This window comes from Vanessa tameamea, chromosome 25 (genome assembly GCF_037043105.1).
Source record: "Vanessa tameamea isolate UH-Manoa-2023 chromosome 25, ilVanTame1 primary haplotype, whole genome shotgun sequence".
Lineage (NCBI taxonomy): Eukaryota > Metazoa > Arthropoda > Insecta > Lepidoptera > Nymphalidae > Vanessa > Vanessa tameamea.
Window position 1 is genome coordinate 4824978 of NC_087333.1, and position 13470 is coordinate 4838447.

A 13470-nucleotide genomic window follows, 5' to 3' on the forward strand; every position below is an offset into this window, starting at 1 on the left:
TCAGGGTTACAAAATAAAAAATAAATAAAAATAAAGTGGAAATGTGTAGAAACGGGAAGTGAAAACGCATCACAGGATATATATATTTTTTTCAAATGGTCATGATTTTTAAAATACGTGACATAGATTTTTTTTTAGATTTCTATGATAAGTATAATAAGTAACCCAAATCTGGTTTAAGTTATAAAAAAAAACCATTTTTCACGGAATATTCCAATAGTATTTATTGATTCAAAAATTAGTATTGGTAACTTATTTATGACTTCGTTTGACTAGAGGTAGGTTGTATTGTAATTATTAAATATATTTTCATTTTAATGGCTCCTATAATACAACTATAATATCTATTTTAGACAGAAAAAACAAAACTCCTGAATGTTGAGAAAATTCTACAATTGTAATATTTTTTCGTAATAAAAACCTTTGTTGTTTATATTAACTATTATTTATTAACAAATTTATCTAACAACAATATTAAATGCTTTGGTGGCTGCATCTTCGATTTCTTTGTGAATTTTGTTAACTTCTGCCTGTGTAAGTGTCCGCTCTAAATGCCTGTACACTATGCTGTAACAAAGGCTATGTTTCTTTGTCTTTGGATGAATAAATTTATCCTTTAACTTCACCTGAAAAAAAAAAGTACATATAATTAAATAATTCTCGCTACTTTATCAAATTTGCTTTTGAGGTATGCTATGAGGTAGCTAACAATTATTAAAAAACTTTTAGAAATAAAAAAAAATTCAGTCCATTTGTTTTTTAAGAATTTTCGTTGATAAACAATTTAAATAAATAATATAAAAAACATATTACGGCATTACACATTCATACCTGTTCAATAATATCTCCACCTATATCCCTGACTAGATCATAAAAATCATTATTTGTAAATGTATCTATAGTAGTTGTTGGTGGTAGCCAGAAAGATAAGTCATTTGTACATTGTGGATAGATGGATACTGGCTTATAAACAATATTTGCATTGGCATTCTTATTTTGAAATTGTGCCAAAAATCCTGAATCTGTACTCCACACCAATCTTATATCTGGTATTTTATATAAAGCCATTGCAAGTCTCTCTAACCCTATCCCAAATGCATAGGCTATGGTGTTATTTGGACCTGCATTTGCGAGAATTTCATTCCTAACAATACCGCAGCCTAGAGTTTCCATCCAGTTTTTTTCGTAATAAATTTCCAGCTCCCATGACGGATGGGTGAATGGAAAGTAGGCATCAACCCATCTATATTTAATGTCTTCACCAAACAAAACGCGAACCATACCAATTAAATGGTTTTTCAACTGAGCTTCCATTAGCTTTGTTGCTTCTAAAGTGTGGCAGCTCTGTTTAATAGGGTTTGATATTGAGTTTGTATAAGCATGTGGATTTGTTCGGTCAAAGGATGGTTCAAAAATGTCTAGATCTGGATGATTCTCAAAAAGCTGTTCTTTTCTCTGAGATCTCACAGCATCTATCTGTAATATTATCATTATTACATATTTATGAATAATTTAAATAAAATGAGTTTTATTATATTGTTTGGTGGTAAATGTTATCAAACACATGTTATGAATTTAAATTAGACATAATAAAATATTAGGAAAGGAAATTATGGCATTATTCATTTAGGGTGGGTAATACTTACTTGATGAAACACAGGAAAATGTGTAGAGTCTATTTCATCTCGTCTATATACATCTCCAATCATTAAGAAATTATCAAGTCCGGCTCTCAATAACTCACTCTGATGAGCAGTCATATGAGCACGTAAGAGTGTTGTACTGTTTATATAATAACAGTCAGACTTGGCTCGACTCGGATGGTCTTCTGGTATTAATAAATCATCGAAGTTTTGCTTTGTGGATACAACAGGGGATACGTTATCATACACGCTAAATATGGGATTTCCTCCGTGTGTAAAGGACGAATAAAAGTAATTTACAATTCGTTGACGCACTAAAGACAGAGGGTTATCTTTTTTTAAATGCAAATTACGATTTAAATAAGACAATATCTTAGGTGTTATGTTAGTGTATTCATCTGTACGATATTCTTTTTCGCCTATACGCAATGTAGCTAAGTATTTCGGCGCCGTACTATAGTTATTTTTGTTGAATGATAAAAACAGTATTCTTCTGTTCTTAAATAGGATTTTCATGATTCTCATTTATAATTATTATACTTATATTAAAGGGACATAAGTAAGTTTTTTGTTATTTAATTTATATTTTTGAGCACTTCTGTTCCTATTTCCTAATTAGAATCGTAATTTATCAATTATAAGATGACAGCCGACAGGTGTTTTGTGTTTTGACATCTTGAAAGGGACACAGATAAAACTATATTTTTATTTAGTTGAAAAATAATATTTACAAATATTATTTTTATTTTCTCACAAATATTTAAAAATGGAGTACACATTTCTGAAAAAGCTTACACAAAATATCTAGTAACCAAATGTTAATTTTATAACGATTCAGTCAGTAAGCACTAAGTCAGAAGATAAACAAAAACAATTGACAATCTGATATTTGACAGTTTAAATTAAAGTTATCTAATATACTTATAAATAATAAAAAAAAGATATATAAATTATATGCAATGTTTTCAAAGCGAATATTACACATCGCTCAACTCGGTGCGGTCGGTGTAGCGGGATATTATATAGGTTGTAAGGATAAAATTAATAGTTTAAATGACACAGTGGTTATCGATGGCAAAACTTTAAAAAGCATGCCAGGTCTGCCAATATTTGGCACAGTATCTGCAGCAACACCATATACAGAGAGCGGTTCTCCTCAAGATAGGGTAAGTTTAAGTAACAAAATCATATTTAATGAACAGTAGATTTATCTTAACCACATAGTACGAAAGTATAAATTATATTAATTGATTAAAAATAAAAAAAATAGTTAAAAATTAAACGCGCTACCGCACTAAGTAATAAAAAATATTTACAACAATCAACATATTAATTATTTATTTTTTAATTATATTTTCAGATATCTCAAATTATGAAATACGGCTTTCCCAGTTTGGATAATGTGCGTTCCTACGATGACTACGTTTTATCTTACGATCGTCGAAACAGGGTGCCTAATTGGGTGTTTGAACATATTACGAAGGGGCATGTCATGAAAAATGATGCTGTAGACAGAAGCAAGTGTGACTTTAAACCTGATGAAAGTATTCATCCATTCTTTAGGTAATAATTGCCCTTTTTTGTCCTTAAACAATAAATTATAATAATTATTGTAGTAGTCAATGTACAATACATTCCATATTCATTATTGTATACTGTCCACACGCTTTGTGAGTGCTCAACTATTTTGTCAATCAATAATGTAAACATTTGCTATTTTATGCAATATCTTCTATAAATAAGAATATTGGAAATTGACATAGGATTTTTTATTTAGAATAGGAGGGAAATAAATGTTATTAAAGACATTAATTTAATTAAAAACAGGTAATTATCATAAAGTTACTATAGTTCTACATAACAGAATTATTTTTTTATTTTGTTAATTCCATTGCAGATCTCAAAATAGTGATTACAAAGGATCAGGGTTTGATAGAGGTCACATGGCAGCAGCAGGGAACCATCGCCTTGCTCAGAAACATGTGGATCAAACCTTCTTCCTAACAAATATGGCTCCTCAGGTAACAATAACAATAAAACACAAAAATCAACAGATTTCCTTGATCATAACAGTAAAAGCACACAAAAATATTGTTGAACTCTTTATATAGTGTTAAAACATACGTAAATATATATTTTATAATGCTGCACTTACTCAGTTTCTGGGGTATTATCCTAATAAAAAGTTATTATACAGTTGACAGGTCTTACACACCTGTGCCCTGGGAAGCATGTATAGTGTCTGGGCCTGTGGCTGAATTCTTTCTTGTCATATAAGGTTACTATGCCATCAAATTATAAGAGGCCTATATAGCAGGCTAGTCAGAATGGCCATGACCATTGTCTTATTTGGTTCATCATGGATCTTCTTTCAGAATTACATTGTCATATTTGATTGGAAAGAAATTATCTACATTTATAATTATACTGAAACAATATGTTTTAATAACCAGGTTGGCGAAGGATTTAACAGACATGCTTGGAATCGCTTAGAGAAACATGTTAGGAAACTAACCAAGGTTTATGACAATGTCTATTGTTGTACGGGTCCTCTTTACCTTCCTAGGTAAATATTAATCTCTTTAAATTTAATACTCTTACATTATATTCTCAATAAAGTAAACTTAATATATATTTGGCTGTTAAAAGTAATTCAAAACTAAAAGAAAACTAGCTTATTAATTATTGTTGATTTACTCATCATATATAAAATTCGAATCAATACAATCTCCTTTGAAGAAATTAGCTTTTGATTTTCTTTGTTGTAAAAGTATTTGCCTGAATTTCCTTATTATTTAAAGATATATATATTTTAAGTATTTATTTTTGTAATTCGTATTATCAAATAGCAATTAAAAAATGAATTGGTACTAAAATATCTGGTACCGGAGTACCTATGTTGTTACCAAAATGCATACCTACAATGTATAAAGCGGCTTGATAGTTCTATTATCGCCAGAAACTTTATATGGGCGGACAGGGCCAATAACAATGGCTACACAATTATTTAATAAGATTTGTTTGATTAAATTAGTATTTCCAATAGTTGTACATGAATACTTACAGTTAAAAAGAAAACCTGCGAGTATTTTGGACATTATATAGTACAATATGGACTTCTCTATTATATGAGAAAATAATGTGCTTTACATAAGATTCTAAAAGGGTAACAATGTTTCAGTGAATATTAGGACTAAATTGAGTAAAATACTTAAAAACTATTAACTAGAAAAACGAACTTCTCGAAAGAAGACAAGATCAAAGTCAAGCCATGGCACATTTACATTTTTTTATTTCATGTAATAACATGTTCGAATTAATGAAAATTTCAGAAAAGAAGTAGATGGTAAATCATACATTAAGTACCAAGTGATAGGTGCCAACACAGTGGCAGTGCCCACTCACTTCTACAAGGTAGTAGTTGCCGAGTCCCCTGATGGCTCGTTGGACATGGAGGCATATGTCATGCCCAATCAGAAGATACCGGATGAAACGCCTGTCTCTTCTTACATGGTAAATTTAACGTTTTTAATTGTAGACCTTTGATTTTTTTCAGATTGTATTATTGTTTAGTTATTTTGCTATTGCTTTTAAAAATGAAGGGTATAGATTTTCCTTGAGTCTATTAAACTAATTGACTATTTGTATTTAACCCCTACGAATATTATAAATTAGGAAAGAGAGATTGTTTAAATTTTGCATATATGTACGTTGTCATGGGTGCAGAAAAGGATATGGGGTACCTTGACACCCCCCCCCCCCCCTTACAAACAGGCGAGGCTGCGGCTGGAAACTATAAATAAATAATAAGTGATAAAATTTACTTGTTCGCATTTTATAATCAATTGTTTTTTTCTTTTCAAGGTGCCGCCAGAAACGATCGAGAGAGCAGCTGGTTTACTATTCTTCGATAAAATACAAAGAAGTAAGCTCAGCAGAATAAATGGAAAGAAAGTGTAAATCAAAGAACTCTCAAATATATTTTATTAGTTCAATTATGTTCATTATGTTTTTAATGTATGTGTAAATAATGTAAATGACATAGTAAATATTTTTAACCTTAAATAAAAGACGTTAAATTAAAATAAGTCAGTTTCATTTGTTCAATAATCTTTACTAATATTATAAATGAGAAAGTAACTCTGTTACCTCTTCACGCTTAAATAGCTAAAACGATTTTGATTCAATGGTTTTGAGATAGTTTGAGTCACAGGGATAGACTACCACTTTTATAATACAGCCCCGAGGGGGTAAAATGAGGTTTAACGGTTTGTACGCTATAGGTAAAGTTTTATAAATTCCGCGCGGCTATGTAAATGTGACAGTATTATAGAAGTAAAATCTGTACAGTATACATATATAAATCTCACAAACACCCCAGGAAAATTCGTACAAAGGGGCGGGGTTTATAAATTATAATTATATCGCTGTCGAGTTTAATTCAATTGTAGGCATTCATGTGCGAATTATTGTAACTGGAAAAATTGATTCGTGTCTTTCAATATATATTTTTTATTAAGAGGACAGTCCTTGCGGAACGCCAAAATAGCGCTTACTGTTTTTAAAATATCTTAAAACTGGAGCATTGATTATGGATAAAAAAATACATTCAGTATCTCAATAGATATATCTCAAGTTTCACCGCATGATATTTATAAAATTTGTATCAATAACCTGGTAAATTAATCGTCAACATCACTCCAAACACTGAAATCGACCTTTTCTATTAACATTTTTTAAGCTATTTAGCGACTAGTTTATACATGTATTTTTGGTTAAATGGGGACACAGAAGTGTAAATAATAAGTTCACCGTGTTCAATTTCTATTATATCTCACAATATTATAGTAATTTTTATTTAAATATTGCTTACTTTTTGGCATTAGTCGTCCATACATTTTAGTATGGAGAAAATAATTTGACGGTTTTGACTTATTATTCGACATCGCTGTCAATAAATTTTCAGTCCCTCCCCAGAGCCCAAAGTGAGAGCACGTCAATTTTTATTTCGAGCCGACTCTTATAATTTCGCAAAATGTCTACGCACACATAGACAAGTTAGCATAAGGGTGGGGCGCGAGTGTCGTGGGACACAATTGTTAATTTTTATGCTGCGGAGCTGAGTCTTCCTGTCAGGGACGATAAATGAGGACTCCACTGAAGTTTGGAATCCAATGCTATTCCCAAAAAAAAACCGTGGTATTGGCTACATCAAGACGGCCACCATTTAAAGATATATTATAATTTTGCTTTCTAACATTGGGTAGGGTAAAAACTACACATTTCGTTTTTGAGTATTCAAAACTAAATTATTTACTGTAAACCAATCGTGTATCTGTGATAATGCACCGTTCACATCGTCATAGTCAGTTTTTTCCTCTCATTTTTTTTTATTATTTTTTTTTCGTCTCGTGTTCTACACAATCAAATGCTTTAGACAAATCACAGAATACTCCAATAGCATTCTGTGATTTTTGTCAAGCATCGTAAATATGTTTAAGAAGTGCTATTCTCGCATCAGTTGTCGAGCGACCTCTTGTAAAACCGAATTGCTCACTATGAAAAATAGTATTTGTACCGAAATGGACGAGAAGTTGATTTAAAATATTTTTTTCGAATATTTTACTTAAAAATAGAGTATTGAAAAAAATTATATTTAACTTCGTTATTTATATTTATAAAATTTAAGAAGTGATTATTTAATGTGTCTTTACTTTAATTTAATTCGGTATATCTACCAACCTTAAAATATCAAGAAAATAATTATTATTATTTAGTTAGACGAAAGCAGTTGAAACAATAAAAATCATAATGAATATTTGGCATCTTATTGCACTCTGACCGCACCCTATGCTAACAAATAATTTATAATTGCGTTTGCGAGTGACAACCTTATAGCTAATACATTACTCGTACTTAAATGTATTTTTATAAATCCTACGTTATGAACGTGCAGTGAAAATTTAATTTATTCGTTGCACCGAAAACAAGCAACTAATTATCTCCGGGGATGCGTACGATACACTGCACAATGCATCTGTATTATTGAAAAGTTCCTATGTGTGTGTTCTAAAATTAATTCCCACGCTGACAAACTACGCTCTTAAGCATAATATTTGTATGATGCTTTGCTGACACGTATAAGTACAGTTAGAAAAATAAATAAGAATATATTTTTTTCTTATTTTTATCTTTTGATATAAACGTTTTATGCACTGTGACCCCTTTTCGACTCATGTGAAGCCGGGGCGAGTAGCTAGTTATATGTATAATATATTCATACATTGAAATTAGAAAAAAATATAACTGCCAATGTTAAATAAAACGACAAGTGTTGTATAAAAGGGTTGTATATATATTTATATTGAAGTCATATAGTACAATACGATCAGTTATCGTCGTCTTCGTCGGAGGCGCCGTTCTGTTGCGGTTCTTCATCCATACCGGCGTCACCCATACCTGATAATACAAGAAACGATAAATTAAATAATATAATACATTTAATTGCATATAGGTTATGTATTTCACTCAGGAAAAAGAGTAACTACTGAGTTCCTTGACAGCAGGGTTGCTAGATGACATAGTTGGACACAAAATGTGTATAATTTAGTCATCTCGTGTATCCAGTGTATTATAGATTGAGTTGTATAATTTGATACAAAAAAAAAAACAAACTACGAGATATAAAACTAAACATTTCCGAACGTTGCTAAACAACATTTGTGATGTCAAGCGAATTTCATGTTAAGGAAATTATTTATATCTATTAATATTACTAAATAAGTCGAAGTGACGAAACATTCGTATTCGGAAGATTAGAATTACGCTAAAAGAAGGTCGTCTGAAAATGTTTACGGCAACACTAGGTTTGAAAATTCCGATAACAGTTTCGTCAACGTTTAAAAAGGCATTTTTTCGCAAATCCATAGTGAATAACATAGATTAATCAAACTCTCGACCAATGATATTGCGTCAATTTGCTGTCAAATGTTGTTATTTGGCTTTTTTCCTGTTATGGTTGGAATAGAGTATACATAATCTGTGGTCATTTAAATACTGGATCATGAATTAGGAAAATGAAATGATGTATGCTGTTTAAAATAAGAATATTCTATAACCTTGGTCTTCGTTCTCCTCGGCAGAGTCTCCGGCCACTTCAGCGTTCTCAGCCTCAGCGCGCTCCATTTGTCTCGCCAGCTCGGCCTCGTCCGTGGCGGTCACCACCTTCGGCTGTTTGAACAATTACATATTACAGTAAATTATTAATTGTCTTAAATATTATTGAGAAATACCAAAATCTAGTAAGAAATAATGATAAAGTAATTTACACAAATTTATATTAAATCAAATATTAACTAAATAAAAAAACAACGATATTTAAAAAAAAAAATCCCATTTAAAACTTTAACTAAGTCCAGATTTTACTTATTTTTTTTTATACATAATTCGAAAGGTTTTGACCTAAATTACTGCCATTTCAAAGTTTCGTATAGTACCCAGTAATAGTTAATGTATTGTGATAAGTTTTTGAGCATTCAAGGTTATCACATAGTGACTGCTAGGTATTACATATAAATACAAATTTATAATCTAAAAAGGTGATATCCTGATGGCACAGAACATACACAATGCACAAGTATAATCAGGTAGATTGATTTCTATGAACCAAATTGAGACTGGGCTCAATATTAATTTATTAGAGCTTGATATAAAGTAAAGTACAAAGTAACACCTATAAGTGCCCGTTACTGGGATAAGGCATCTCCTATTTTTATAATATAAATAGTATGAGATTTATAATACTTACAGCCATTTGCACGTTGAACACACCACCGGCCGTGGTGATTGTATCCTGTATTTTATCAATGGCATCTTGCAATGCTTTGAGACCGTCTGTTTTTTCTGGTGTGGAAGTTGTCATTACTGAAAATTAAACAAAAAATAATAATATTATTTAAGCAAACCATTATAACTTTAATAATAAATCTATAATAGTAGAATTATTTCAATTTGTATAGTTAATTAATTATCATAACTGTAAGTTTTCATTTATGTTTCGAATTTTATATCATCTCGTTATTTTGATATGCTGTTGAAAATCTTATAGCTTACACACAAATTATTTACTATGTATTTAATTAAATACTAAAAAAATGAGGATGTGTATTGCCCTGTACTCAAAGTATTATAAAACAATATCTTCTTGCTGCATCTGTCGCTCTGAATGGATAAACTCAAAAACTACCTAACAGATTTAAATACAATACACCAAAAATACTATAGGTCTATAGACTTAATATCTAGTATAATTAAGATTTGTGTATAATAAAGCCGAGAGAGGTAGTAAATTATATATCAAAACTTACCATACAAAGGTGGAGCAATAAGATTAATCTTAATTGGCATCTCGGCTGTGGATAGAGCAAGTCCAGATTTTAATGCAGCTTTAACAGCATCAATTCCTTCATATCCATAACAAGCACATTCAATATCAGCACGGATTTTAACAGCTTGTGAGGTGAGTTTCCTCTTAATGTTTGCTAATAATACTTCCTTTGTTTTCTCATCAAGACCACACTCGTTAAGGACTGAAGGGTCACTGAAAATTTTAAAATTTAATAAAATAATTATATCATACAGATTACAGAGGTGGTAGTGCTTTGTGGAAGCCTGTCTCAGTAAGTAGCACTCATTACCACCAAGTAGTAATACTTTGTAGATTGTGTTTCCATTTGAAGGGTGAGTGCTAGTGTAACTACAGGCACCAAGGGACATAACATCTCAGTTTCCAAAGTATCAAAGAGCAATGGTGACATTAGACCGTATGCCTACAAGTAAAAACGCCACCTATGCTGTAAATATACACAAACAATAGGATCACTCTGTAAACTATTCATACTAGACTTGCACTGATCTCAATTAACCACTCATCTTCATTTTTTATTTAAATTAGTGATGTTTACAACTGAACATTTTATTGACTACTCTGTAATACTTTATTTACTAAAGAGGTTTGTCATAATTTAAATGTTAGAAACTCACACTGCAGCCTGTTTGAAGAAATCATAAGCAGATGCCTTTTTCTTATATTTCTCTTCAAAGAGCCATGCCGTCTGCTTGTATAGCTCCTCTAGCTGTTCTGAGCTCTGGTAATGAAGAAGTTCAGCGACATGTCGAAGGATTGAGTTGACAGCTTTAGCCTTAGCATATCTCTCTGTGCATTTGTCTATGTCTTCTGCAGATACACGACGCTTTGATAAATCTATGTAACCTGTAAATGTTAATTGTATTATTATTATTAGTATTAGTAACTAGCTGTCACTATGTAACCACAAATAAAATTTAAAAAGGCATATACTCAGGTACATTACTTTTAAGATAAAAATTTAAAAAAAAAATTCAAATAAAATGCTGGTGACTTTATATAATAACATAATAATTAGAATTGTCACAAAATATCAATGACTAAATGCAAATATATTTAAAATATATTTTTTCGTCCACAAGCAAGGTTATTAATTTATAATTTCTTAGGTTTTACATGTCTAACAGATTTTACTAAAATTTAAAATCAACATTCATAAACAGTATTTTATGGAGAACTAGGGCAGATTATGACTGACCAAAAATAATGAAAAATAAATTTATATATTTTTTTGAGAACAAATATAAATTAATTTACAATAATATAGCAAAGGTTTTATTGAAAAGTTTAAACTGGAATATGTAAGTTCAAGTGTCTCTTACCCTTTTCTTTATCTACTCTGATAACCACGACCGGTTCTGTCTTTCCTACACGAATTAACTTGTTGATAGATCTTATACGCCTTCTCGACAGCTCAGAGAGCAATATCATACCCTCTATATTATTATATTCAAGTAAATGTACATAGGCACCCATTTCGGCGATTGACCTTACGTTTACCATCACTACATCTTCCACTTCAGGATATTTTTCTTGATAAAATCGACAGGACAACGGCATCTGAAGTTAAAAAATCATAACCTATATGTAGCAAAAAATTTTGACTTAATAACAAAATTTATGTTGAACACAATTAAAATATTAACTTTTACGTATGGCCTGCACTTTTTTTAATAGAATTATAAGAGTTTTTTCTAAAAAAATGATGCAATTTTATTTGTTCACGTTGAACCTCAACAAAGTCAAATTGAGTTGACAAATTGACAAGTTAGCACTAAGCAATAGACAAAGCACAGATAAAATTCACAATAGATTATACAAGCATTTCGTGATACGAAATATTTCGTGATACGATAATAAACTTTACATAAAAAATATATTTATTCACGATATTCAAATGTTCATTATTTTAGTTAAGTCAATATTTTTACTAAATATCATAGTAAAATAATATATCTCCTATCTCATATTAAATTTCATAATAAGACGCGAAAAGTAAGAACATTGCTAAAAAAGTTTGGTTGAACGTCATAATAATTTTTTTATAGTCATATCAAAAAATTTAAATTTTAATAATACGTAAGTCAGGTTTTTCCAATATTTCATATAGATTATATAATTATGCAGCAGTTAGACATTAAAAAGTCTTATTCAATATGAAATAATTAAATTATAGGGATGGATGTGGCATGTTTATAGTTATGAACGATAAGACAAGACAAGAATGTATGTTTAATTAACGTTTGTTTATTGCCTTTATCTAGACCAGTAATTGAATTCTTTTGAAGTATGCGCTGTTCTGTTTGTACTTCATAAAATAATATTTCCGGAAGACAATACATCGTTTACATGAATTAAAACCAATTTGTAATGTTTGTATTATTATTATAAATGTCTTTCTTGATTTTTCTGAGAAATGTAATTTAGAAAACCACTATGTGTTTACATTTTTCATGCGAATTATTAACAATATTTTATTTATCTTCTTCAATTATTCTATGTAAACGTATATTTGAATAGAACAAAATTAGTTGTGTTGAATTTTTCTTATATTTTTTTATATTCTAAAAATAAATGTTTGTACATAATTATATAGTTTTAATTATGTGTAGTTTAACTACATTTGTAGTAATTTCCTGTTCTTCTTTTTTATTTCAAATATGTAAGCGTACTGAAAAATGGACCGCTGATAAAAGTGGTTATCACTACTCCATGTGCATTAGAAATTTGCACTATAAGAAGTAACCTACCTTACAACGTCAATGAGCAATGAAAAATGGATGAATTGTGTGCGGGATGATATGCAAATATTATTCAAGACGACCGTGCTGACTACAATTAACATTGAATAAATCTATACTAATATTATAGATGCGAAAATAACTCTGTCTGTTACGCTTTCACGGCTAAGTCACTGAATCGAATTTGATGATATTTGGTATACCGTAAGCTTAAAAAGTGTTTAAAAGTTTTTCCTTGGGAAAGTACATAGGCTTTTTACTTTTTTATACTTAACGCCTGACGACCCTAAAAGTTTTAGCGAGCGACAACTATAATAATATAAAATAAATCTGACGAACACAACGTAATACTAACAAAATATTAAAAAAAAAGTGGTATCACATTTTTTTTCTTCAAATTTAAATGGGGCCAATCGAAAGGTATCCCAAAAAAAAATAATTTCGGTTAATAAATAAGAGAGTTCTGAGTTAATAAAATTAAAAAAAAAAAACGAACTAATAACTTATTTTTTTAAAAGTCGGTTGAATATAGTAGGAAACAAGTGAAAGAAATGTAAACCTTGTTCCCATCGTTAATGTACGTTAACATACAGAGCAGATCATCTGTTGTACAAATAATACGTCCAGAAGTCGTTATATCAGCAGTTATATTCCGCAAGAA

At 30.2% G+C, this 13470-nt stretch overlaps 3 protein-coding genes across 4 annotated transcripts in view; 1 reads left to right on the forward strand and 2 right to left on the reverse strand.

Annotated features, from left to right (window-relative positions):
* Nucleotides 1–422: 422 nt before the first annotated feature.
* Nucleotides 423–2250, reverse strand: Phers-m (Phenylalanyl-tRNA synthetase, mitochondrial). Its single transcript, XM_064218951.1, has 3 exons — nucleotides 1647–2250; nucleotides 832–1476; nucleotides 423–626 (listed from the first exon to the last, which is right to left on the reverse strand). Exons 1-3 carry the CDS (start codon nucleotides 2166–2168, stop codon nucleotides 459–461), a joined length of 1335 nt encoding a protein of 444 aa, XP_064075021.1. The 5' UTR covers nucleotides 2169–2250; the 3' UTR covers nucleotides 423–458.
* A 293-nt stretch (nucleotides 2251–2543) lies between these two features.
* Nucleotides 2544–5730, forward strand: LOC113400559 (endonuclease G, mitochondrial). The gene is made up of 6 exons (XM_026640183.2): nucleotides 2544–2809; nucleotides 3004–3206; nucleotides 3541–3664; nucleotides 4097–4209; nucleotides 4976–5156; nucleotides 5508–5730. The coding sequence occupies exons 1-6, from the start codon at nucleotides 2603–2605 to the stop codon at nucleotides 5601–5603; spliced, it is 924 nt and encodes a 307-aa protein (XP_026495968.2). The 5' UTR covers nucleotides 2544–2602; the 3' UTR covers nucleotides 5604–5730.
* Nucleotides 5731–7977: 2247 nt separating this feature from the next.
* The window catches only part of Eif2alpha (eukaryotic translation initiation factor 2 subunit alpha), a 196214-nt gene continuing 190721 nt past the window's right edge, over nucleotides 7978–13470 (reverse strand). Inside the window, exons 1-7 of one of the 2 annotated variants that reach the window (XM_064218952.1) lie at nucleotides 11715–11835; nucleotides 11391–11628; nucleotides 10686–10914; nucleotides 10010–10242; nucleotides 9451–9566; nucleotides 8762–8873; nucleotides 7978–8102 (exon numbers count right to left, since the gene is read on the reverse strand). In XM_064218952.1, the coding sequence (XP_064075022.1) occupies nucleotides 8032–8102; nucleotides 8762–8873; nucleotides 9451–9566; nucleotides 10010–10242; nucleotides 10686–10914; nucleotides 11391–11628 (999 nt within the window). In that variant the 5' untranslated portion in view covers nucleotides 11715–11835 and the 3' untranslated portion in view covers nucleotides 7978–8031. Of the gene's footprint in view, nucleotides 8103–8761; nucleotides 8874–9450; nucleotides 9567–10009; nucleotides 10243–10685; nucleotides 10915–11390; nucleotides 11629–11714; nucleotides 11836–13470 lie in introns of those variants that run through there. The other variant, XM_064218953.1, reaches the window with a different exon arrangement.